At 35.2% G+C, this 25,731-nt stretch overlaps 3 protein-coding genes across 3 annotated transcripts; 1 reads left to right on the top strand and 2 right to left on the bottom strand.

Annotated features, from left to right (window-relative positions):
• The first annotated feature begins 231 nt into the window (after window positions 1-231).
• On the top strand, window positions 232-6,256 carry tmx1 (thioredoxin-related transmembrane protein 1). Its single transcript, XM_007248539.4, has 8 exons — window positions 232-454; window positions 2,502-2,617; window positions 2,713-2,758; window positions 3,082-3,210; window positions 3,662-3,707; window positions 3,942-4,043; window positions 4,155-4,221; window positions 5,045-6,256. Exons 1-8 carry the CDS (start codon window positions 261-263, stop codon window positions 5,233-5,235), a joined length of 891 nt encoding a protein of 296 aa, XP_007248601.3. The 5' UTR covers window positions 232-260; the 3' UTR covers window positions 5,236-6,256.
• Window positions 6,257-7,475: 1,219 nt separating this feature from the next.
• On the bottom strand, window positions 7,476-12,332 carry LOC103028228 (interferon-inducible GTPase 5-like). Its single transcript, XM_007248541.4, has 3 exons — window positions 12,229-12,332; window positions 8,428-8,980; window positions 7,476-8,323 (listed from the first exon to the last, which is right to left on the bottom strand). Exons 2-3 carry the CDS (start codon window positions 8,978-8,980, stop codon window positions 7,683-7,685), a joined length of 1,194 nt encoding a protein of 397 aa, XP_007248603.3. The 5' UTR covers window positions 12,229-12,332; the 3' UTR covers window positions 7,476-7,682.
• Window positions 12,333-13,758: 1,426 nt separating this feature from the next.
• On the bottom strand, window positions 13,759-18,207 carry LOC103028759 (interferon-inducible GTPase 5). Its single transcript, XM_007248542.4, has 3 exons — window positions 18,081-18,207; window positions 14,890-15,838; window positions 13,759-14,631 (listed from the first exon to the last, which is right to left on the bottom strand). The coding sequence occupies exons 2-3, from the start codon at window positions 15,820-15,822 to the stop codon at window positions 14,359-14,361; spliced, it is 1,206 nt and encodes a 401-aa protein (XP_007248604.2). The 5' UTR covers window positions 15,823-15,838; window positions 18,081-18,207; the 3' UTR covers window positions 13,759-14,358.
• Window positions 18,208-25,731: the final 7,524 nt, after the last annotated feature.

Raw genomic sequence — 25,731 nt, 5'->3', positions numbered from 1 at the left:
TAAAATGATTTAATCATTTTTTTTAGAACATAATGATCAAATAATGTATTTTTGTCATTAATGAACTTCAAACAAATACACAAAATAGCACAATATACATGTTGGCATGATAATAGTGGCACCAAGCACAGACAAAGTTAATGTAAAACAACCAAGTATACAGTCTGAGAGAGAGAGCTCTGTAATGAATTTACAGTCACGTGATCTACAGTCGGCCGTTAGTGACCACAGCGGAAACGGCTCTGAGAATCAGCGTAAACATGGCGTCCTCGGTGAGGCGCGGAGGGAGAGGAGCGACAGCAGTTCTGGGTTTAAAGTCGGTTTTGGAGCTTTGTCCGCTGGCAGTAGCTTTGTGCTTGATGGTCCTGCCCGTGTCGGCCAAGCGGGAGCACCTGAAAGTGGTCACAGACGCGAACTGGGAGGAGATTTTGGCGGGCGAGTGGATGATCGAGTTGTGAGTTCCCCCAGTTTAAGTTAGTTAACCTGAGTAACGCTAGCGGTTAGCTGGCAGCGGGCTGGGGTTGACAGGGTCCGGTCATTATCAGTCTGAACTAAATTAACAACATAACCCCCCACCTATTGAGTCTCCTGTGCTGAAGTGCTGAATGAGTTAGCTTAAATAAATGCAGAACTGGGAGATATTTAGTAGCACTGAATATGGTTGTGAGGGATTCACTATGTGCTGCTGATACTTATGATAACTGGCTACTAACTGTTAGCTTTGACTAACTTACTACTGTAAAGCTCGGTTAACCTACCTAACCCTAACAAGGTTACCGTTCTTAATGTTTAAACTTTGTGCAAGAGTACCTAAAATAATCTAGGTTCCATTGGTTGTGTGAATGATGTCTTCTTATTTGGATACAGGCTTTGAGTTAACTTAGCTAAGCTAGATTCAGGGTCTGTAGTTATGGTTAGGTTTAGATATTGTGCTTCAGTTAGGCTAAGCATTGTGTCCCCTAACAAAAGTGACAAGATAGAAAAATAATTGAAATAATTTAGAGTCTTTAAACTGATCATTAAATTAAATTCACTCTCGGGGCTCTATATGTAGTGAAGAGTTTAGTGTAGTTCCAGGAAAATAGGGAAGTGAGTAATATATGGTGAAAGTAGTGCTGGACGATATGGCCAAAATGTACATCACAATATATTTCAGTCGATACTGTATAACCCCGATATTTATATAAACATTAAAAAAAGCAACCGCTTGTGGGGTGGCTACATCATCTTATATTGACTCTGCCAGGCTATAGAAATCTATAATGTTTACTGTTTCTGGTTGGTTTAAATGCAGTTGCTTGATGGCAGCATCCTGTAATGAGCATCAGTCAGTACCAGGCTGTAAATACTGTAACTATAGCTTTTACAATCCTAGAACATTTTTAATAGTTTAATACACCTTTATGTATCAAACTATAAGTAATATTTAAGTTATATTCAGATGGTCATTGTATCATACGCAATAATATCGACAATATTTTCATTATCGTGCCATATCACCCACCTCTAATTATCACTTCTGGGTACTACATTTTTGCTGGTTTAACAAAAGAAAAATTCTCTGTTCTCATTTCCCAATATATATCTACTAGAGACTACTAGAGAGATTATATCTGTCCAGTTTTAAATTATTGTAATACAGTCCTGGACCTCTAATTCATATCCAAGTATAAGTATATGAGCTGGCCTGAGGACTTTTATAAGCATACAATAGCTATAACTAACAGTACTGATGGCCTTTCCGAGCTGAATTGTTCACTGTTTTAGTAAAGAAATAAATTAATAAACTGTTTTAATCAATGTGTCTGTGCTGATAAGGGTGGGTAGATCATGTTGTTTGATATGACAGGGTTGTCCCACAGTTTTGTAGTTAGTGTGGCTGTCTTGACAACAAATGCAGCCCCCTTGACAACGTCTGCCCCAGTATGATGAGGCCGAATATCGGCATCTGTTTGTTAAATATATTAATGTGCCTTCAGAAAGACGCTAATTGTCAGGCAAGAAATGGTGAGTTGCCAGAACTCGAAGGCTCCACCTTGACTAAACGATTTTCCTGCAGGAAACCCTGTATGATCTATGGATTATGGCTTTAGTTTACTAAAGTCCTGTAATGAAAGGTAGTTTATCAGTTTTCTTTAAAGCATTGATTCTATCAACGGTATGTTAACAAAAGCATATTGTGTATTACAGTAATGATACACTGTAATATTGTGCACCTCTAGTTGATGGTCTCCATTATCCCATTCGAAATCTAGAACAGACTGTTTCCTAATGAGTTTTTTGTTAATTGTTAATATTGTTAACACAAAAAATATTAATAATATAAACCTAAATAACTTCTAGGCCACATCATCTCTTGGATTTATACTCAATAGTGTTGAAAATACAATTAAAATTAATATTTAAAGCCAGTATGCTGCAAAACAAATGCAGTTTTCATTACTTCGGATGACTTGTTTTGTTTTTTCTCTGTGGGTTCAATGCTTTTGTGTGTGTTCCAGTTTTGCTCCGTGGTGTCCAGCCTGTCAGCAGCTTCAACCTGTTTGGAATGAGTTTGCTGAGTGGGGGGAGGATCTGGGGGTCAACATTGCTAAAGTGGACGTGACTGAGCAGCCTGGTATGTCCCTCCCAAACTGCCCTCCTACTTGAAATGAGTGTGAATATATCAAGTTTCTTTGATTGCTTCATGTAAAATCTGTCTTCTTGTTGCAGGATTAAGTGGAAGGTTTATCATAACAGCACTGCCAACAATTTACCAGTGAGTTTGAACTATACGTGGAGCATTAAATAAAGCAATGCTGAAAAATAGTCTTTGCTGACATGCAGCATCATAAAGACTGCAACTCAAAGTAGTGCTGTGTGTGCATGTACTATGCATAATTCTGTCTTTCTGAGTGCTATAAGGAGAGTGAGTGAGTCAGTGCATGTGCGTGTGGTTGTTACTTTCGTTTCCTGTCTGTTCGTAATGCTGCAGTGACTCATGCATAGTCTGTAGAATTACAGCAGTAGTTACATGCATTCGCCCACTCTTGTAATAGTATGATGGTCTTTTGATCTCTTTTTATTTTTGTGCTTTTTTAGCTGTAAAGATGGAGTGTTTCGGCGGTACCAGGGCGCACGTACTAAGGATGATTTCATGAGCTTCATTGATGAGAAAAAATGGCAGAGCATCGAACCAATTTCCTCCTGGTTTGGCCCCTCCTCTTTACTGTAAGCGCCCATTTTAATGTATGGGTTTGAATTAGTCAGTGTGTTTATAGGAAATGGTGGTCTGTTTGTTTCAGTTTGCTGTTTTCATTTCAGGATGTACACACTTATTATTAGGATGTGCATGATGGGAAGGATGTTGTGGGTGCTTGAGTATCCATGGTCACAGATTGAAGCTTTGACCCATCCCTTTCCTTTCTAGTGTTAAAAGTGTCAGAAGTATCTTTATCACATACTATAGCAGTAATGCATGTTGGGGAAAGATTTTGCCTCCTTTACTGCAATATTTTATATTAATTTGTACCACTTGGATGTTAAGTAACAAGAAGCAAAGTTAATGTGAATGAGTCTTTGCACTGATATAGGCAAAAATAATAAAATAATACTTAATAATCTACATGAGTAATGTGATAGTCAAATGTGTGCACTGAACATTGTTGTGTTTTGGTTTCAGGATGAATATGATGTCAGCTCTCTTTAAGCTGTCCATGTTTATCAGGGTAAGTACATGATTACGAAATAAGCAAATTTTCTACAATCCTTTATTGCACAGAAATATACAGAATTTCAGAAATAGCAGCTTTTTCTCCTTCACATCAGACTGGGTTGTAGTGTATTTTCAGTTTACTGGTATTAAAAAGTGTTTCATATGTTTTGCCAGTACTGTTGTATTAAAGACTACTGTCTGTAGAAGACTATAGACGTACTATTGTAATAATATGGTGTTGTTGCAGCAATGCCATAACTACCTGACCGAGCAAGTGGGCATACCTGTCTGGGGCTCATATGTCATTTTTGCACTGGCAACACTCTTCTCTGGTCTTGTCTTAGGACTGGTAAGATGACTGACACACACACACACACACACAGTAAAATGTAAAAAAAAAAAGTGCTTCATATGGGCCTAGTAACAACATCTGTTTCTATCATCATTTTCTCTTTCTCAGGTGCTTGTGTTCATTGCTGATTTTGTTTTTCCTTCACGGCGGTTCTCTTCTTCAGCCTACTATCAGAGTGAGTTTGTCAAATTAACTTCTGTTAGTTGCTAAATTAACTGTCAGTTCACGAAACTGATGCTGATAAAACACTGTTCTCATACAGTCAGTGAGTTCTGTATTTTTATTAAAAGGGTGCTTTAACTCATAGTGATAAGGAACCTCTTTCTGGTACTACATGAATCAAAGTTTTAAGGGAGAACCATGTACAAGAAGCTTTCCACCATTCTGAAGACACATTGGTTTGACACTTGCATAACACCTTCCTGCCACTCAAGGCACTCATAGACGCTTACAATTACACACACTCAACACACAGTGGTGAGAAGCAGCAGCCAATAGCACACAGCGTACTCTAAGCCGGCGCAACCGTCCACCTGGAGGACTGCATTGGGCACTGAGAAGTTTACCCAGCACAGAGTGCCAGTATATCTGGCTGTACAGTCACATACGCATTCACACAATAGGATAATTTTTAGGGCATCCAATTTACCTGATCTCCATGTTTTTTGGACTGTGGGAGAAAGCCAGAGGAAACCCAGGGCAAACGGGGAGAACATTGAAACTCCACCCAGATAGGGACTTGAACCCAGGACCCCAGCACTGGGAGGCAAATGTGCGAATCACTAAAAATGTCTTGATGTTTTAGTAATGAGAGACCTGATCATTCCTTGTTTCTTCTGAAACCAAGGGTATTAAATAGAGTTTATTCTGCTTTTGTTGGAGTAAGTGGAGTAATTTTCTACAGGCCATACAGTTCAGGGCAGGCTTCTGATAGATTAGGTTCTGACAGATATATGTTCTGGTGTAGGATCTAAGTAGTTAATTCTCTCTCTCTGTAGAAAAACATGCAGTGGAGAAGGCACGTCGTCTGCAGCAGTTGGAGGAAGAGCAGGAGGCTGATGGAGAGGAGGAAGAGGAGGATGAAGATGAGTATGGTGGGAGAGAGGAGGAGTGGCAGAGGGGAGGTGCAGCAGAGGATGCTGTGAGGAGGAGAGTTGTAGGGGGAGGAGAGGAGGAGGAGGACACCTAGTGGCCTGGAGAGGAACTATGGAGTACAACAGCGCACAGACCAAACTGCTACAGAAATGCACGCCCATGGCAACACTCACGGGCCTCCTCAAGACATCACTGATGATGTCATTGCTGTCTCACAGTGTGCTTATCCTGAAACCCTTCCCTCCATTCCTCAGCTCCCCCTTCCTTTCCTAACGAGTGAGAGACACAGAGAGAAGAGAGGAGGGGATGAAGGGATAGAGGGAGAGACGAGCAAGGGTCAGGATGTGGAGAGTTATGAGTGTTTGATTGTGAAATAAAACTTTTGGCTTTTACTGCCTGTGTAAACTAAAGCAGCGAACTAACTCCTATTTGCTAGTGTAGGAACGGTGAGTATGATATGAGTGTACAGGACCACTGGGTGAGTGAGTGCGAGAGAGCTTTATTTGTGATTTGAGTTCATTTGTGCTTTTTTTTGTACTGTTAATATTTTATTAACTGCATTATCTTTTAGTTGGGTACTTTTGAGTATGTTTCCTGCATCTGGCATTTCTGTTACATTCACAGTTGCTTTATCAGTTATTCTTCAAGAATAACATTTTCTTTCAGAATTTTTTGTCCATCCAGTTTTGCTTTTGAGTGCATGTATTATGTATATATGTGTGTGACTTTATGTATAAGTGTCTGTGTATGCAATGGCATTGTTTGTACCGGCTGGTCTGTTAGACCACTGGTCCTTTACTGCAGTCCGAGGGAGCCCACTTTGCTTCCTGTTTTCAAGTACTCTTGCTCCCAGCACACCTAACCCAGTTCATAAAGGGCTTCATAATTATCTGATGAGTTGGATTAGGTGTGAAAATAAGGCATACTTGAAATTGTGCAGGGCTTTGGGTCCCTTTGTGCTGGGGCCATTCAACTAGTTGTGTACGGTTTGAATCTCAGAAATGGAAAAAGCTCTGTGTGGGTTCATCAGCTCAGAGCTCAGGATTTAGCCTGCTGTTCTGCAGGAAGACTTCTAGTGTGACACTCCAAATAAAGCTTAATGCTTACACCACAAACCAGTCTGTGATGGACTTTGTGTCAAAGTTTTCTCTGACAGTGATGATGCATCCGTTTTTTAAAAGTATATCAATCATATTGACAGATATTTACAAATGATAAAGCCTGAATAGATCCAAACAACACACATTGTTTTTTGTTATATATATATTTTACATAAGTATATGTAAAATATATATATATATATATAAAATGAATTAATTCATCCTTATACAATTCTTACATTTTTAGAAACTGCAGGTCTGTGTCACTTTATCTGAATTTACATGTAGAACATCAGCACATTTTCAGTTAGGAAACTGTCATTAGTCCTGTAACCACAATATTGTTTAGTAGACCACATTTAAATAAACACATTGAAATATCTAAAGCTAAAATAAATGCTACATGTTAAGCTTTTAATTATGCATTGTTTTGCTACTTAATTTATATTAGATCAATTTGTTATAATCAGATTAAATAGGCTTGTGAACATTATAAGGTAAATGCAGTCAGTCAGCAGAAGCAGTGTTCAGTTTAAGGCTAATAACCTTAAATCAATTTTAGGTCAATTTTAGGATCAGAGTTTTTTTAATAACCCAAGAAATCCAGCCCTCTTGAACCCCACACCTTTTTCCAACAACAAAACTAAAACTGTCATGAAATTTAGTTCCCAGGAGGGCTAAGCGGGTCATATCAGAAGAAATAGAAATCAAACACAAATTATAAAAAGATACAATTGTTGGACACACAAACACATACTTACCGTAATCAAAGAAAATCTCCCACAGTTGCATTATTACTTATCTGATCTAAGTCACTAAAAGTAGGAAGCTACTCAAAACTATTGTGAATTTTTCTACCTTACCCTATTAATTTTACTTTCATGCATTTACTTTCACTCTTGAGCCTACATTTTACTCTACAAAAACAATCCTGTATTCATGGCTGACTGGCTGTCCATGCACACACACACGCACGTTTTGTAAACCTGAAAGATGGTGCACTTTATTTGATATTTGTAACGATGATCATTTTCACACATTATACACAACAATTGTATTCAAATAATATTGTACAAAATATGAGTGTATACAAACTTAAGTAAGAGCATGAAGAGAAAGAGGTGGAACTAATTTTCAGAGAACAGCCATTATGTAGTTAAGCAGCTTTGCTTACGTGTTTAACTTCAGATAAATGAGATGACTGATTGAATTGCATGATTCTTTTTGTTTCCTGGTCTAATGAAAATTTTGCCTTTTCATACAACTGATCTCTAACTGTTACAGCTACAGCTGTTCATACGAACACAGGGCTTTCAACGTTCGCAAACATAGTAAAGTACATTCTGCTTGCATGTGTCATTTTTATATTATTGATATATAATTCTTCATTGAAAGCAAAAAGCCTTAATGACTTTATGCCCATTGCTTTATTCTCCTTTTTTTACACAGAGGTTTGCAGAGCTGCTATGAGCACATTGTGAGCATCTTGAGCTAGCCAATCAAGACAGTGCTTCAGTGTGACATGCACTGTGCCATAGGACAGCGCACCAGCTGCCAGAGATCCTATGCCAGGAAAGAAACCTAGAATATATTCTGCTACTGTGTCTACAGCAACAAGGGTGCTCCCAGCCAGCAACTTAATGACCAGATCTTTATTGATTTCTTTACTTAGAGGGGACTTCATTACAGCTTTCAGCTCATCTACTGACTTCCCTGATCTGTCAGAGAGCCTTTGCAAGGAGGCAGGATCGAGACTGAAAGTATCATAGTATTTCACCAGTTCTGACACCAAGATTGTCACATCAACATGAATTGAAAGAGCTGCATTTACAAGAGGAATAGGCACTGCAGCAACACAAGCAGAGAGCAGAGCCAACTTCCATATATTTTTTTGTAGGGCCGCCTTCTTTCTCTCATTAATCTCCAAAGTGAGGTTTGGGAGGGCCAGCATCAGCACATGCCTCTTGTGTTGAGGAAGTTCCACTTCTATGGTCTCCTCAAGAGAGTTAAAATCATAGAGATCCAGGAAATGGCCTGAGATCAGGAAGACAACAGGAGAGTCCACTCCAATCCTTTTCAGACCTAGAATAAAAAAGTAGATTTTATAATGTAAAAATACTGAATATAAAATAATTTCATTTACTTAATGCACTAATTTACCAGCATTTTAGTATGTGAATTTTAACCTTCTGTGCAGTCTTTGCGGATAGCATCCAGTGTGTTTTGTTCGTTGAAAGTCTTCTTTCTTTTTTCAGCAGAAATGTTGCTGTCAATCTTTGAGCGAACAAAGTAGAATCTCTTATCCATTTTGACGATCTCTGCTGCTAAATGAGCATGGCATTCTCTGAAGCGATCTGATGCGATGATTATGAAAAAATCATAGCGCTGAAACTTAACCTGCTGCAGATACTCATCTGCTTTGAAGTTGGGTGTTCCAATACCAGGGAGATCCCACAATTGGACATTTGGGTATTTTTTATATGGGTAAGCTGTAGGCTCCATAGTCGTCTCAACGACACCAGTTTCTGCAGAGCCTTCATCCTCATCACCAATTCCTCTAAAGGCATTGATGAAGGTGGATTTTCCAGAACCAGACTCGCCTGTTATGGCGATGTTCAGTTCAACGCGATCTTGCTGTTCAAAATAATTCTTAATCTTGCCAACAGCTGATGGCATATCATCATGAGCCAGTGACTCTTTAATTTCATCAAAACCGATGATTTCAAAGCCGTCATCCATCTGTAAAATAAAAAGCATTCTTTTTAAATATCACACAAAACGATAAAATTTGATTTTACACACATGAACACACACTCTGGAAATGCCAGCACAGGTTTGATTTTCAAAATGCACAAGGTCAGTTTGAGGCCAGTCAATTTCTTACACAACAAACTTGCTCATCCATGTCTTTTGGACCTTGCATTGTGCACTGGTTCACTTTTAATTATAACAATTATTTTACTTTGTTACAATGTCACTGACAGCTGGAAATTTTATGACTGGACTGGACAAATTAGCCCCATAATCCACCCCTTTGCCTCTGAGACAAGAAATAAATCACCCCACTTATAAATGCCATAAACACTAACCTATTAAAAACAATAAAATTATAGGTATCAGTTGTTAAATACTCTATAAAATATATATTTTTGAGCCTTCCTTTTTTTAAAATAAATTCTGTTGAATTTCCATTTCCATTTGAAAAGCCTGTTCTCTTGTCAGTCTCTTTACACTTACCACATTTACCTCACCAGCAAATTAACATTTCATATTCACCAGATTCATTTTTACCCCCTTCGTTAACTGGCCTGGACCATAGTCCTGTAGTCGGGATGTAACACCAACAAAGCAACAATCAAATTACTGATTAAAGGACCCACAGATTTAGATCAGTTTTTAAAGGTCATTTGAAAAGATTCCAGTCTTTTTAAAATCATTTGATTATACATATCTGAATGGAAGAGCAGAATCCTGACCTTCTTAAACTACACCCACTAAATTTAAAGGAAAAACTAAACTTCGACTACATTTGAATTTGAATGTTGTTTGAATGTTTACTTTTACTTGCGCGCAGGACAATCCGCCGGATAGGAGCGGAGTAAAGTTAGTTTGATATTCGATATTCAGCGGAGATTCGCCTTTCGGCCGTTCTCTTGCTCACAGGCAATGTCCTAAACTCTCCCAAATTACCAATTACCAACATTTTCCAAACCACAGAAGAACAGAGAACAAACTACAAACGTCAGATTTTCTGAAAACACCCAACCTTTCTGTTTCTCCGAGAATATTTACTGAAAATGGCAGGAATCGCTGCAGCGGGCGCTGAAGCTGTTAAGGGACCGTCTGCAAAGTACGGACCCTGATTAAAAACGTAAACATTCACAGCGCCGTTTAATGCATTTCTACTGTAACACGCCCATATGAAATATAGATAAAAAAAATCATACGTAGTCTTTAGAGACACACCTGAAAAATAACTACAACTTTTATTTTTGAAAAATATGATTTGGTTGATTTTATATTATTTTTTTAATAATAAAAATTGCTACTGTACTGTACTAATATGAAATATAGAAATAAAATCACTTGTAGTCTTTAGAGACACACCTGATAAACATACTACAACTTTTAGTTTTGAAAAATATGACTCGGTTGATTTTATATTAATTTTTTAATAATAAAAATTGCTACTGTACTGTACTAATATGGAATATAGAAATAAAATCACTTGTAGTCTTTAGAGACACACCTGATAAATATACTACAACCTTTAGTTTTGAAAAATATGACTCGGTTGATTTTATATTAATTTTTTAATAATAAAAATTGCTACTGTACTGTACTAATATGAAATATAGAAATAAAATTACTTGTAGTCCTCAAAGACACACCTGATAAACATACTACAACCTTTAGTTTTGAAAAATATGATTTAGTTGATTTTTTATAATTTTTTTTTAATAATAAAAATTGCTACTGTACTGTACTAATATGAAATATTGATAAAAAATCACTTGTAGTCTTTAGAGACACACCTGATAAACATACTACAACTTTTAGTTTTGAAAAATATGACTTGGTTGATTTTATATTAATTTTTTAATACAAAAAATTGCTACTGTACTGTACTAATATGAAATATAGAAATAAAATCACTTGTAGTCTTTAGAGACACACCTGATAAATATACTACAACTTTTAGTTTTGAAAAATATGAATCGGTTGATTTTATATTAATTTTTTAATAATAAAAATTGCTACTGTACTGTACTAATATGAAATATAGAAATAAAATCACTTGTAGTCCTCAGAGACACCTGATAAACATACTACAACTTTTATTTTGTAAAAATTTGATTTGGTTGATTTTGTATTAATTTTTTTATAATAAAAATTGCTACTGTACTGTACTAATATGAAATATAGAAATAAAATCACTTGTAGTCTTTAGAGACACACCAGATATAGTACAGTACAGTAGCAATTTTTATTATTAAAAAATTTATAAAAAATCAACCAAATCATATTTTTTAAAATTAAAAGTTGTAGTATGTTTATCAGGTGTGTCTCTGAGGACTACAAGTGATTTTATTTCTATATTTCATATTAGTACAGTACAGTAGCAGTTTTTATTATTAAAAAATTAATATAAAATCAACCGAGTCATATTTTTCAAAACTAAAAGTTGTAGTATGTTTATCAGGTGTGTCTCTAAAGACTACAAGTGATTTTATTTCTATATTTCATATTAGTACAGTACAGTAGCAATTTTTATTATTAAAAAATTTATATAAAATCAACCAAATCATATTTTTCAAAAATAAAAGTTGTAGTTATTTTTCAGGTGTGTCTCTAAAGACTACGTATGATTTTTTTTTATCTATATTTCATATGGGCGTGTTACAGTAGAAATGCATTAAACGGCGCTGTGAATGTTTACGTTTTTAATCAGGGTCCGTACTTTGCAGACGGTCCCTTAACAGCTTCAGCGCCCGCTGCAGCGATTCCTGCCATTTTCAGTAAATATTCTCGGAGAAACAGAAAGGTTGGGTGTTTTCAGAAAATCTGACGTTTGTAGTTTGTTCTCTGTTCTTCTGTGGTTTGGAAAATGTAATTTGGGAGAGTTTAGGACATTGCCTGTGAGCAAGAGAACGGCCGAAAGGCGAATCTCCGCTGAATATCGAATATCAAACTAACTTTACTCCGCTCGGATAGGGCGCCAGGGAGAAAAAAAAAAACTTATCCACGGCATACGAAGAGATATTACCAACATGCTCATTTAAAAGAAGTCTGTAAACATCACAGCCATGGCAGACTCGGTCAGGAATACGCTACTTAAGTACCCCATTAAAAATAATGACAGTTAAAACTAAGACTGTATCCAGCAGATGAAACACTTTGAGGAAGTTATATATATGTTGTGAAAGGAATCTGTTAACCAAAATCCTTTCCACTGCACTTTCAGTAGAGCCAGAACTTCCTCTTACCTTAGTTTAGTGCAGGTCGGCAGTAGTCGAAAAGCTGATATAAAGGGTAAATTCCACTCTCAGCAACATACAGTCCGTCCATCCGTATCACTGAAGCGGTAAGTTTCAGGTCCCGCCCTGTTTGACGCTATTCCGGATAACAGAGCCTACACAGATAGGAAAAGTACATAAAGCTAGGGAAGTACACTTTAAAATACACAACACATATCCTACAAATGAGAGAATTGCGATTTTTTTTTGTCATTTAGAATGTATATCACTTTTTTTAAATGTTCCATTGTATCTAAATTCTGGCGAGACTTTGCTTCTTTCTTTCTTGAAAAGAAAAACCTACATCTCTGTAAATCTGAACCTTGGGAATGAAATATGCATTTTTTCATACATTGTATATTATTAACATTTTTATTTTATTGTGCAAATAAATACACCTATATAAATACTTGACTTCAATACCAATTTTTTTCCCCTAATCTATATTTTGATGCTGTTTTGAGTTGTGGTCTCTTTGTATTAACTTTACAGAAACTTTAAAGAATAAAAAAGATAGGAAAAGAACACATTTTCCCATCTCTAATGGACTGAAACAACATTGATTTCTGACATTGGAATTGAATGCACAAAATTTCATTGATTTTACGTGTCACTGACATGATTTTATATGTATGCTTTGTATTAAACTTTATATCTGCTTTGTATTTTATTATAGACTGTACTGTAGAAAGAGACGTTTATTAATATTATTATGTAGGAAGCATCTTTCACCTACAATCATTGTAAGTCTCAACTATTCAAAACCTTTAAATGAACGTTGAATCTATGTCAGAATTTCATAAATAACCAATGGCAATTATGCTGTTAAATAAAGATTGTCTAAAGATTTCCATCATCAACCCTAAAAATGTAATGCAATCAAAAAAATAAAAGTTTATTCAATGTCCTTTGCTATCAGGGTGACATGAATACATGAAAATAAAAAGTTTGAACTTACTTAATATTTGATCATTTAAATTAATAAGCACATATCAAAATATTTATGTTTCATTGAATATAATGTATTATTAGGAATGATCATAATAACATTTAGTAAAAATGTATTATATCACCTGTAGTAATTACAATAACATAATTTGGCCACATGAGTTATTCCTGATTAAGTCTTTGTGGTAGTCATTAATTACAAGAACATATTAAGCATTATCAAATTATTATGTCTTCAGGAGTTAATATTTGTCACCCTCAGAGTAAAGGGTTTTATATTTATAGTATACTGTTGTGTTTATTATTATACAATAGTGGAATAGTTAATTAATTTAAATAATATTTTTATACAATAAATTTGTGGGGTAGAAAAAACTAATCCAGGGTACACACTGTCTGTCAATGCTGTTTGTAATTACGCTATATAGGGCATTGAATCATTGCCTCACATCTTCCAGAAAGTGTAATTTAAACATATACATACATAAAATGAATGTTCTAAAATAAAAACATAACAAGAAAGGCAAGCATAACTGCAGGTTGTTGTTGTTTTTTTTACTTTATTTCCCCATAAATTTCACCCCATCCCATCTGTATACAAGGAATTATGTAATATGTGCATGTCAGTATTATAAAACATACAAGAGAAAACATCATAAAATGTCACAAGTTCTAGATATGACAGTCACAGGACTGTCATGCAGTTGACCTGCACTGAAACTTTTGAAGGTTTTAGAGCAGGAATGGATGAATCTGTGTACTACAAGAGCATCTTCAAGATATTAATACAAAAATATATATCTATACACATTTTTGTTCAATGTGTTTATCACAAAACAAACAATCTTCAAACATCAAAATCTTAAAATAAAGTTTCCGGAGCTCAGCTGCAGCCGAGGAGTGCTACATTTCTTGATTGCTATGTCATAGAAGTTAAAGGATCTTTTGTATACAGTCTAGAAATGCAGCTTACTTTCAGAGCAATTACTTTCAGAGCATTTTTTTAAAGTCAACTTAACTTAACTTTTTTACCCACATTTCTATGAGCACTAACAAAAAAATGGGACATTACTGAATCCAGATCCATGACATTTGTGCACCATAAAACCGCTATTTATAAAAGTCATGTCAGAGGATTCAAGAAAAAAGCTATTAGCTGTTTTGTTTACAAACAGACACAATAAGGACTTTTTGCATAACTCTTTCTCCATCTTCACTCAAGTTCTTTAAGGCAGTGGTCAGTAGGATGTAGGAAGCTGCAAAGGTAATAATTCCACCAAAAACAACAGTTCCCAGAATAGGGACACTTCTTTCTAGCTGAGTAACAAGGAATTGCTTTGCTGAGACTGCTTGTGATAGACAGCCTTCTACTTCCTGCGCTGAAAGCTGTCTGCCAAAGGTGGATGTCACCTCTCTCTGGAGATCCTGCAGTGAATGATGAGAAGAGAACTTAATTTACATTAATGCACTTATAATAGACAGGCAAGCTTTTCTAGACATTAATTCAAGGTTAAACAGTTATCTCTAAGCATACATTTAATGGGAACTCCAGTATTGAGTATAACACTATATACTTTTTCCCAACAGTATGTTATTGGCTTGGTAATGCATGTGCAATGCTTAATCCACCAGCAATTATTTAATGTAATAAGTATCTAAATGACATAACACAAAATGTCTTACCTCAAATGATATGCCTGTAATGCTAGCTAATCGCTGTAGAGAGACATCATCCAGACAAAAAGCTTGCTGATAAGACTTCAGAGTGTCCATCAGTTTAGGAACTACGGCATGCATAGTGCTGCCCACACCAACACTGCTCAAGCACGTTGCCATAGCTGTCTGCCACACCGCTCCAGCTAATGCTTTCCTCTTGCTTTGTATTACTGATGTGCTCAGGTTGGGCAGGGACAAGAGCAGAGCATGCTGCTTGTGCCCCTCCAACTCCTCCAGCAAGGTCATCTGGAGTGCAGGAAAGTCATAGCTCTGCGGATAAAATGAGGACAGTAGGAATACTCGTGGCGTTTCCACTTGACCAATTGTCAAGTTCTTCTCGCAGTTTGCACGGAGCTGCATCAAGATATCATCATCCGATAAACATTTCTGGCTCCTGCGCCTGGCATTCGCCTCCAAATCTCGGTCCACTTTGTTCCTTACAAAATAAAACTTCTTCTGAGCTTGTGTTATATATTTGGCCAGTGTATAATGACACTGCTGAAAACGGTCAGCAGTAACAATGATGAAGAAGTCATATTTTAGAAGACCAACATCCTCCAAGTATGTGTTAGGCTGGAAAGACGGAGTCCCAATCCCCGGCAAGTCCCACAGGAGCACATTCCGAGCATTTGGATGTGGGTATCCCTTGGCCATCTGGGTGGTTGCCGTTACACCCGTCTCTGCTGCTTCAGGTGCATCATCAGCAACCCCACGGAAGGCATTAATGAAAGCAGACTTGCCTGCACCTGACTCTCCAATAACAGCAATGTTGAGTGTCACAGAGGTCCTCTGCTCAAGCATGCCTTCCACTTGAGTCAAAATATCTGTAGCCACACGAGACTGCAGGACAAGGCTCATCTCATTCATCTCTGCTTCACTTATTCCTAACTGGGAGTCCATGGTAGTGCTAACAGATCTAAAAGAGGAGGGAAAAAAACAAAATAAAGTTCAATATTATCAGACCAAGTCCGCAGAACTAACAGAATATAGAAAGTGTGCTAAATGTAATGGCTAACTCTAATCATTGTACTTGAGGTGGCTGGTCACCAAACACAGATGATGATAAAGATATTGCATCATTCTTAGCACAGTTGTGACACAGGCTGTGAGACAGCATTGGGGTGAAGTATAGCTCTATTGTTGGGGGTTTTAAGCACTGTGTACACTTTTTTTGGCACACCAACCTTGTTGATGTAGATGTTTACTGCCCTGAATTTTGGGCGTGTAGGGCCTACTGCAATTAATGTGGATGGGATTTCTGCCAGAATTGCTTGTGTAAGCATGGACAAATCTAGCTAGGTGCCACCCTTCACAATCATTACCATGCCTCTAAGTATACACATCACACTGTGTATCGAGAAATGTTAAATGACCATACTCACAAGACTCTCAAGCCGCTCCCTGAGATAACACTTCATTACCAATTTCCAAACTTCTATCCCTTGTCTTTTGGCATGTCAGTGTATTTACATGCACACTTCATTTTATGTTTTTTTTCACAGAACCATTGCTGGCTTAATATTTTGGTCACTGTAGTAGGTGGTACTGGTGGCTAAACAGTTAGTGCACACAGTTGTTGACAGCTGCTGCTGTTGGGCCCTTGAGGAAGGCCCTCAACCCCCACTGCTCCCCAGGTGTTGCAGCAAAGGCTGCTTACCAGGCATATACTATCACTAAATAAAACTTTGTGTATTTGTGGGTTCACTGCATGGATGAGTTAATGGCAAAGGCCAAATTCCAACTGTGTCCAATAGAACCTGCCGTGTGTTATCTTTTGCTGTGTTATCTAGCATTTATGGCCCAACAATAAATCGAATAGCATCCAGGTGCTATCATTAGAAGAACACAATAAAAAATATTAATAGCTGCCCTAAGGTTACTGTTACAGTGTGGTGGGAAGAACAACTAAAATGCAGAGTTTTTATATAAAGTAACCATATTAATATATGTTAATGTACTTATATTATGGTATGTGATTTTGTACACAATAGTTTAACTGCCCTAGGTGAGGTGCAAACTACCAACCTAGGGGACTGTAGGCCAGTATGCTACTGTAACAGACTTTAAGGCATACTGAGTAATGTAATGTATATGTTCAGGGCATGTCCCATTGGGTAAATCAATCAATCAATTAACCAACCTTTATTTTCATTCGGGAATCATTTAGTAGAATAGTAGAAGTACATAATAAATATATTTATAAGAATGATCAGAAATGATCAAATGAATAATGAACTAAGATCATAATCAAAATAAATAAATAAATAAATAAAAAATAAAAAGTAAGAACAATAAAAATAAAATAAGGGAATGGATAAACTCAGTTAAAACTCAGTTAAAACTGGGATAGCTGTAGGATGTGCAAAAAAAGAGAAGAAAAGTGAAGTAAAGCCGAGGCTGCTATTTCCACTAAATTCTCTGGCTGCGTGCGTATGATTTGATTATTTGATTTGATTAATTAATCAAACCCTGGTAAGCTTGGTAACACTACCATGTGCATGTGAAATGGCACTTGAAAAGGGTAAGGTGGGAAAACCTAACAAAGGTCACTTAGCAATAGCATGTCCAAAAAAAACTGAAAAACTGAAAAATATCAGCGCTTGTCACAGACAGGCTCTTTTAACAGATGCTCCTTTACTTTAATTTACTTCACTTTATTGACACCTATTTACAAATGTGTAACAGAGAAGCTGTTTACACTAGTGTATTTATACCCTATTTGTCCCACAGCTGAGCCTGGCCAGTACTGATTACCGCTGGGGATCCTGGGACTTTTGGTCCAGATCCACAGCTCTAAAATTCCAGTATATAGTTACATGGAATTCAAGTGAAAGACAGTATTTAAACTGGATAAAGGTGTTTTATACACTAGGATAAAAAATAACCTACTAAAATGTAAAATTCCATAAAAGTTAATCGCTTCAAATGTTACTGTAGCAAGACTGAAGAACTCAAAGTATCTATTTTTAACACTAGGTGACAGCGAGCCAAACCGGTTAAAGATGAAATGAAAGTTTCCAAAACAGGGACTTTTCATTCAGAATGCTGTGTAGTCCAAGACACACAGAATAAACTGGCGCCTCTCTCCTGATATCGGTGTGTATACTGAGATACTTTAGTGGAAGTAGTTTTGAAGTTTTTCCCCCGTTCTTTCTTACCTTTTTCTGGTGGAGTTTCTCTGCTGACTGGTAAAGAGCGGTGGTGGTGGTGAATGTTGCGGCAGTTCTCTGCATGTACTCAGCGCGGCTGATCTACTCACTTTCCACAAATAACATATGATTAGAGTGTGTGTGTGAGATAGAGAGATAGAGACCGCGGTCACGCCATCTGCACTTAGAAAACGCTCGGTCGCGCTATCCACACCGAAAACTGGAGTGCGCGTCTAAACCGTGTTTTACTGTAGCAGCGTGCACAGCGCACCCGGAGGAGCGGAGACTGGCGCTTCTCGTGCAGAGACTTAAAATGGAACAGAAACGAGTTTTACACCTAAATAAACATGATTTAACGAGGTCTAATCCACAAATATACACCAGAAAGACCACTTCTTATCTGTAGAACAGTGTAACGTTTTGAAAAGGTTTGGAGTGTTATTAAATAAGCAAATCAAATTGTTATAAAACCACAGCCCTAAATTCTTAAAGATCTTATTCTCATGTATCCCAGATATATGTTTGAAGTGATATTACTGTATCATTTTTGAGTAATTGAATACCAAAACTATCTATTCGGTTTTGTATAAAAGGGATTTTGGAGTGCTATAAAACCAAAAAAATCTAATTCTTCTTAAATCAGAACCTGAAATCCTTAAATAATACCTTCCATACTATTAATGTCATGCATGTATACTGATTGTACAGTATCATTTTGGAGTAAATGAATACCAAACTTAGGAAAAATGTCTATTCGGTTGTGCATAAACCAGATTTCGGTGTCCCATAAAACCAGCAAATCAAATTGTTATCCAATGGCACTAACAAAGTCTTGAAGAACACATGCTACACTATTATTGACATGAGTATCAAGTGATTTTACTGTATCATTTTGGAGTAATTGGATACCAAACTTGGAAAAAATGTCTATTTGGTTGTGCATAAACCACATTTCAGAGTCATAGAAAACCAGCAAATCAAATTGTTATCCAATGGCACTAACAAAGTCTTGAAGAACACATGCTATACTATTTTTGACATGAGTATCAAGTGATTTTACTGTATCATTTTGGAGTAATTGGATACCAAACTTGGAAAAAATGTCTATTCGGTTGTGCATATACCACATTTCAGAGTCCTATAAAACCAGCAAATCAAATTGTTATCCAATGGCACTAACAAAGTCTTGAAGAACACATACCATAGTATTATTGACATGAGTGTCAAGTGATTTTACTGTATCATTTTGGAGTAATTAGATACCAAACTTAGGAAAAATGTCTATTCGGTTGTGCATAAACCACATTTCAGAGTCCTATAAAACCAGCAAATCAAATTGTTATCCAATGACACTAACAAAGTCTTGAAGAACACATGCTATACTATTATTGACAAGAGTATCAAGTGATTTTACTGTATCATTTTGGAGTAATTGGATACCAAACTTAGGAAAAATGTATATTCGGTTGTGCATAAACCACATTTCAGAGTCCTATAAAACCAGCAAATCAAATTGTTATCCAATGACACTAACAAAGTCTTGAAGAACACATGCTATACTATTATTGGCAAGAGTATCAAGTGATTTTACTGTATCATTTTGGAGTAATTGGATACCAAACTTAGGAAAAATGTATATTCGGTTGTGCATAAACCACATTTCAGAGTCCTATAAAACCAGCAAATCAAATTGTTATCCAATGACACTAACAAAGTCTTGAAGAACACATGCTATACTATTATTGACAAGAGTATCAAGTGATTTTACTGTATCATTTTGGAGTAATTGGATACCAAACTTAGGAAAAATGTATATTCGGTTGTGCAAAAACCTGATTTCGGAGTCCTATAAAACCAGCAAATCAAATTGTTATCCAATGTCACTAATAAAGTCTTGAAAAGCACATTTCATACTATTATTGACATGAGTAACAAATGATATTACTGTATCATTTTAGATTAATTGGATACCAAACTTGGAAAAATGTCTATTCGGTTGTGCCACATAAACCACATTTCAGAGTCCTATAAAACCAGCAAATCAAATTGTTATCCAATGGCACTAACAAAGTCTTGAAGAACACATTCCATACCATTAGTGACATGAGTAACAAGTGATATAACTGTTTAATTTTGGAATAATTGAATACCGAACATAGGAAAAATGTCTATTCGTTTGTGCATAAACCAAATCCTATAAAACCAGCAAATCAAATTGTTGTCTAATAAAACCAAAACAGTCTTGAAGAAAATATTCCAATCTACCAAGAACATTAGTCACAAGTGATATTACTGTGTCATTTTTGAGTAATTGGATAGCAAATTTAGAAAAAAATGCCTGTTCAGTTGTGCATAAACCAGATTTTGGAGTCCTATAAACCATCAAATCAAATTGTTATCCAATGGAACCAAGTCCTTCTTGATAAACACATTCCATACTAGTTTTATAGGACCCCGAAATCTGGTTTATTCACAACCGAATAGACATTTGGTATCCAATTAATCCAAAATTATACAGTAATATCACTTGTTACTCATGTCAATAATAGTATGGAATGTGTTCAACAATTTGATTTGCTGGTTTTCTAGGACTCAGAAATCTGGTTTATGCACAATCGAATAAACATTTTTTCTAAGTTTGGTGTTGAATTACTCCAAAATGATAAAGTAATATCACTTGATACTCATGTCAATAATAGTATAGAATGTGGTTTTCAAGACGTTATTAGTTGCATTGGATAACAATTTGATTTGCTGGTTTTATAGGACTCCAAAATGTGGTTTATCACAACTGAATAGACATTTTTCCTAAGTTTGGTATTCTATTACTCCAAAATAATACAGTAATATGACTTTTCACTCATGTCATTAATAGTATGACATGTGTTCTTCAAGACAGTCTTGGTGGCATTGGATAACAATTTGATTTGCTGGTTTTGTAGGACTCCGAAATCAGGTTTTTGCACAACCGAATAGACATTTATTCCTAAATTTGGTATCCAATTAATCCAAAATGATACAGTAATATCCTTTGTTACTCACGTCATTAATAGTAAGGAATGTATTTCTTAAGGTAGTCTTGGTAGCATTGGATAACAATTTGATTTGCAGGTTTTATAGGACCTTAAAATCTGGTTTATGCAAAAGAAAATAGACATTTTCCCTAAGCTTGGTATCCAATTACTCCAAAATGATACAGTAATATCCTTTGTTATTCATGTCCTTACTAGTATGGAATGTGTTCTTTAAGGCTGTCTTGGTGGCATTTGATAACAATTTGATTTACTGTTTTTTTAGGACTCTAAAAAATTATGCACATTCGAATAGACATTTTTCCTAAGTTTGGTATTCAATTACTCCAGAATAATACAGTAATATCATTTGTTACTCATGTCAATGATAGTATGGAATGTGATTTTCAAGAATGTCTTGGTGGCATTGGATAACAATTTAATTTGCTGGTTTTATGGGACCTTAAAATCTGGTTTATGCACAACCGAATAGACATTTTTCGCGTGTTAAATATTTTTTTAATATTTAACAAGTGATATTACTGTATAATTTTGGATTAATTGGATACCAAATGTCTATTCGGTCGTGAATAAACCAGATTTCGGGGTCCTATAAAACTAGTATGGAATGTGTTTATCAAGAAGGACTTCCATTGGATAACAATTTGATTTGATGGTTTATAGGACTCCAAAATCTGGTTTATGCACAACTGAACAGGCATTTTTTTTTCTAAATTTGCTATCCAATTACTCAAAAATGACACAGTAATATCACTTGTGACTAATGTTCTTGGTAGATTGGAATATTTTCTTCAAGACTGTTTTGGTTTTATTAGACAACAATTTGATTTGCTGGTTTTATAGGATTTGGTTTATGCACAAACGAATAGACATTTTTCCTATGTTTGGTATTCAATTATTCCAAAATGATACAGTAATATGACTTGATACCCATAACATTAATAGTATAGAATGTGTTTTTCAAGACCTTATTAGTGGCATTGGATAACAATTTGATTTACTGGTTCTATAGGACTCTGAAATCTGGTTTATGCACAACCGAAAAGACATTTTTCCTCAGTTTGGTATTCAATTATTCCAAAATTATACAGTAATATCACTTGTTACTCATGTCATTAATGGTATAGAATGTGTTCTTCAAGACTTTGTTAGTGTCATTGGATAACAATTTGATTTGCTGGTTTTATAGGACTCCGAAATGTGGTATATGCACAACCGAATAGACATTTTTCCAAGTTTGGTATCCAATTATTTCAAAGTGATACAGTAAAATCACTTGATACTCATGTCAATAATAGTATAGAATGTGTTCTTCAGGACTTTGTCAGTGCCATTGGATAACAATTTGATTTGCTGGTTTTATAGGACTCCGAAATGTGGTTTATGCACAACCGAATAGACATATTTTCCAAGTTTGGTATCCAATTATTTCAAAATGATAGAGTAAAATCACTTGATACTCATGTAAATAATAGTATAGAATGTGCTTTTCAAGACTTTATCAGTGGCATTGGATAACAATTTGATTTAATGGTTTGTAGGACTCTGAAATCTGGTTTATACAGAAGTGAATCAACATTTTTCGTATGTTTGATAATTAATTACTCCAAAATGGTAAAGTAAAATCACTTGATACTTATGTTATTAATAGTATAGAATGTGTTTTTCAAGACTGTCTTGGTGGCATTGGATAACAATTTGATTTGCTGGTTTTATGCGACCTTAAAATCTGGTTTATACACAACTGAATAGACATTTTTTCTAAGTTTGGTATCCAATTATTTCAAAATGATACAGTAAAATCACTTGATACTCATGTCAATAATAGTATAGAATGTGTTCTTCAAGACTTTGTTAGTGTCATTGGATAACAATTTGATTTGCTGGTTTTATAGGACTCTGAAATGTGGTTTATGCACAACCGAATAGACATTTTTTCCAAGTTCGGTATCCAATTACTCCAAAATGATACAGTAAAATCACTTGATACTCATGTCAATAATAGTATAGCCTGTGTTCTTCAAGACTTTGTTAGTGCCATTAGATAACAATTTGATTTACTGGTTTTATGGGACTCCGAAATCTGGTTTATGCACAACCAAATAGACATTTTTCCAAGTTTGGTATCCAATTATTTCAAAATGATACAGTAAAATCACTTGATACTCATGTCAATAATAGTATAGCATGTGTTCTTCAAGACTTTGTTAGTGTCATTGGATAACAATTTGATTTGCTGGTTTTATAGGACTCTGAAATGTGGTTTATGCACAACCGAATAGACATTTTTTCCAAGTTTGGTATCCAATTACTCCAAAATGATACAGTAAAATCACTTGATACTCATGTCAATAATAGTATAGCATGTGTTCTTCAAGACTTTGTTAGTGCCATTGGATAACAATTTGATTTGCTGGTTTTCTAGGACTCTGAAATGTGGTTTATGCACAACCAAATAGACATTTTTCCAAGTTTGGTATCCAATTATTTCAAAATGATACAGTAAAATCACTTGATACTCATGTCAATAATAGTATAGAATGTGTTCTTCAAGACTTTGTTAGTGTCATTGGATAACAATTTGATTTGCTAGTTTTATGGGACTCCGAAATCTGGTTTATGCACAACCGAATAGACATTTTTCCAAGTTTGGTATCCGATTATTTCAAAATGATACAGTAAAATCACTTGATACTCATGTCAATAATAGTATAGAATGTGTTCTTCAAGACTTTGTTAGTGTCATTGGATAACAATTTGATTTGCTGGTTTTATAGGACTCTGAAATGTGGTATATGCACAACCGAATAGACATTTTTTCCAAGTTTGGTATCCAATTACTCCAAAATGATACAGTAAAATCACTTGATACTCATGTCAATAATAGTATAGCATGTTTTCTTCAAGACTTTGTTAGTGCCATTGGATAACAATTTGATTTGCTGGTTTTATGGGACTCCGAAATCTGGTTTATGCACAACCGAATAGACATTTTTCCAAGTTTGGTATCCAATTATTTCAAAATGATACAGTAAAATCACTTGATACTCATGTCAATAATAGTATAGAATGTGTTCTTCAAGACTTTGTCAGTGCCATTGGATAACAATTTGATTTGCTGGTTTTATAGGACTCTGAAATCAGGTTTTTGCACAATCGTATAAACATTTTTCCTAAGTTTGGTATCCAATTACTCCAAAATGATACAGTAATATCACTTGTTGCTCAAGTCATTCATAGTATAGAATGTGCTTTTCAAGACTTTATCAGTGGCATTGGATAACAATTTGATTTAATGGTTTGTAGGACTTTGAAATCTGGTTTATACAGAAGTGAATCAACATTTTTCGTATGTTTGATAATTAATTACTCCAAAATGGTAAAGTAAAATCACTTGATACTTATGTTATTAATAGTATAGAATGTCTTTTTCAAGACTTTATTAGTGGCATTGGATAACAATTTAATTTGCTGGTTTTATAGGACTCTGAAATGTGGTTTATGCAAAAGTGAATCAACATTTTTCGTATGTTTGATATTTAATTACTCCAAAATGGTACAGTAAAATCACTTGTTACTCATGTCATTAATAGTATGGAATGTGTTCTGCAAGACTGTCTCAGTGGAATTGGATAAAAATTTGATTTGCTGGTTTTATGGGACCTTAAAATCTGGTTTATGCACAACTGAATAGACATTTTTTCTAAGTTTGGTATCCAATTAATCCAAAATTATACAGTAATATCACTTATTACTCATGTTAATAATAGAATGGAATGTGTTCTTCAAGACAGTCTCGGTAGCATTTGATAACAATTTAATTTGCTGGTTTTACAGGACTCCAAAATCAGGTTTTTGTGCAACCAAATAGACATTTTTCCTAAGCTTCGTATTCAATTACTCCAAAATGATACAGTAATATCCTTTGTTACTCATGTCATTAATAGTATGGAATGTGTTCTTCAAGAATGTCTTAGTGGCATTGGATAACAATTTGATTTGCTTGTTTTATAGGACTCTGAAATCTGATTTATGCAAAAGTAAATTAACATTTTTTGTATGTTTGATATTTAATTACTCCAAAATGGTACAGTAAAATCACTTGATATATATGTTATTAATAGTATAGAATGTGTTTTCCAAGACTTTGTTAGTGCCATTGGATAACAATTTGATTTGCTGGTTTTATAGGACTCTGAAATGTGGTTTATGCACAACCGAATAGACATTTTTCCAAGTTTGGTATCCAATTATTTCAAAATGATACAGTAAAATCACTTGTTACTCATGTCATTAATAGAATGGAATGTTTTCTTCAAGACTTTCTTGGTTTCATTGGATAACAATTTGATTTGAAGGTTTTATAGGACACCGAAATCTGGTTTATGCACAACCGAATATACATTTTTCCTAAGTTTGGTATTCATTTACTCCAAAATGATACTGTACAATCAGTATACATGCATGACATTAATAGTATGGAAGGTATTATTTAAGGATTTCAGGTTCTGATTTAAGAAGAATTAGATTTTTTTGGTTTTATAGCACTCCAAAATCCCTTTTATACAAAACCGAATAGATAGTTTTGGTATTCAATTACTCAAAAATGATACAGTAATATCACTTCA

This window comes from Astyanax mexicanus, chromosome 7 (genome assembly GCF_023375975.1).
Source record: "Astyanax mexicanus isolate ESR-SI-001 chromosome 7, AstMex3_surface, whole genome shotgun sequence".
In the NCBI taxonomy this organism is placed as follows: domain Eukaryota; kingdom Metazoa; phylum Chordata; class Actinopteri; order Characiformes; family Acestrorhamphidae; genus Astyanax; species Astyanax mexicanus.
This window is presented reverse-complemented; position numbering and strand designations above follow the sequence as displayed.

Excerpts from the sequence above, each read along its gene's own strand:
- tmx1 (XM_007248539.4), top strand. The coding sequence starts at position 261 with ATGGCGTCCTCGGTGAGGCGCGGAGGGAGAGGAGCGACAGCAGTTCTG. Across the intron at positions 3,211-3,661 it reads TTTGGCCCCTCCTCTTTACT|GATGAATATGATGTCAGCTC; the intron begins GTAAGCGCCCAT and ends TTTTGGTTTCAG. Across the intron at positions 4,044-4,154 it reads CTGGTCTTGTCTTAGGACTG|GTGCTTGTGTTCATTGCTGA; the intron begins GTAAGATGACTG and ends TCTCTTTCTCAG.
- LOC103028759 (XM_007248542.4), bottom strand. The coding sequence starts at position 15,822 with ATGGACTCCCAGTTAGGAATAAGTGAAGCAGAGATGAATGAGATGAGC. Across the intron at positions 14,632-14,889 it reads TTACAGGCATATCATTTGAG|GATCTCCAGAGAGAGGTGAC; the intron begins GTAAGACATTTT and ends CATTCACTGCAG.
- LOC103028228 (XM_007248541.4), bottom strand. The coding sequence starts at position 8,980 with ATGGATGACGGCTTTGAAATCATCGGTTTTGATGAAATTAAAGAGTCA. Across the intron at positions 8,324-8,427 it reads CCGCAAAGACTGCACAGAAG|GTCTGAAAAGGATTGGAGTG; the intron begins GTTAAAATTCAC and ends TTTTTATTCTAG.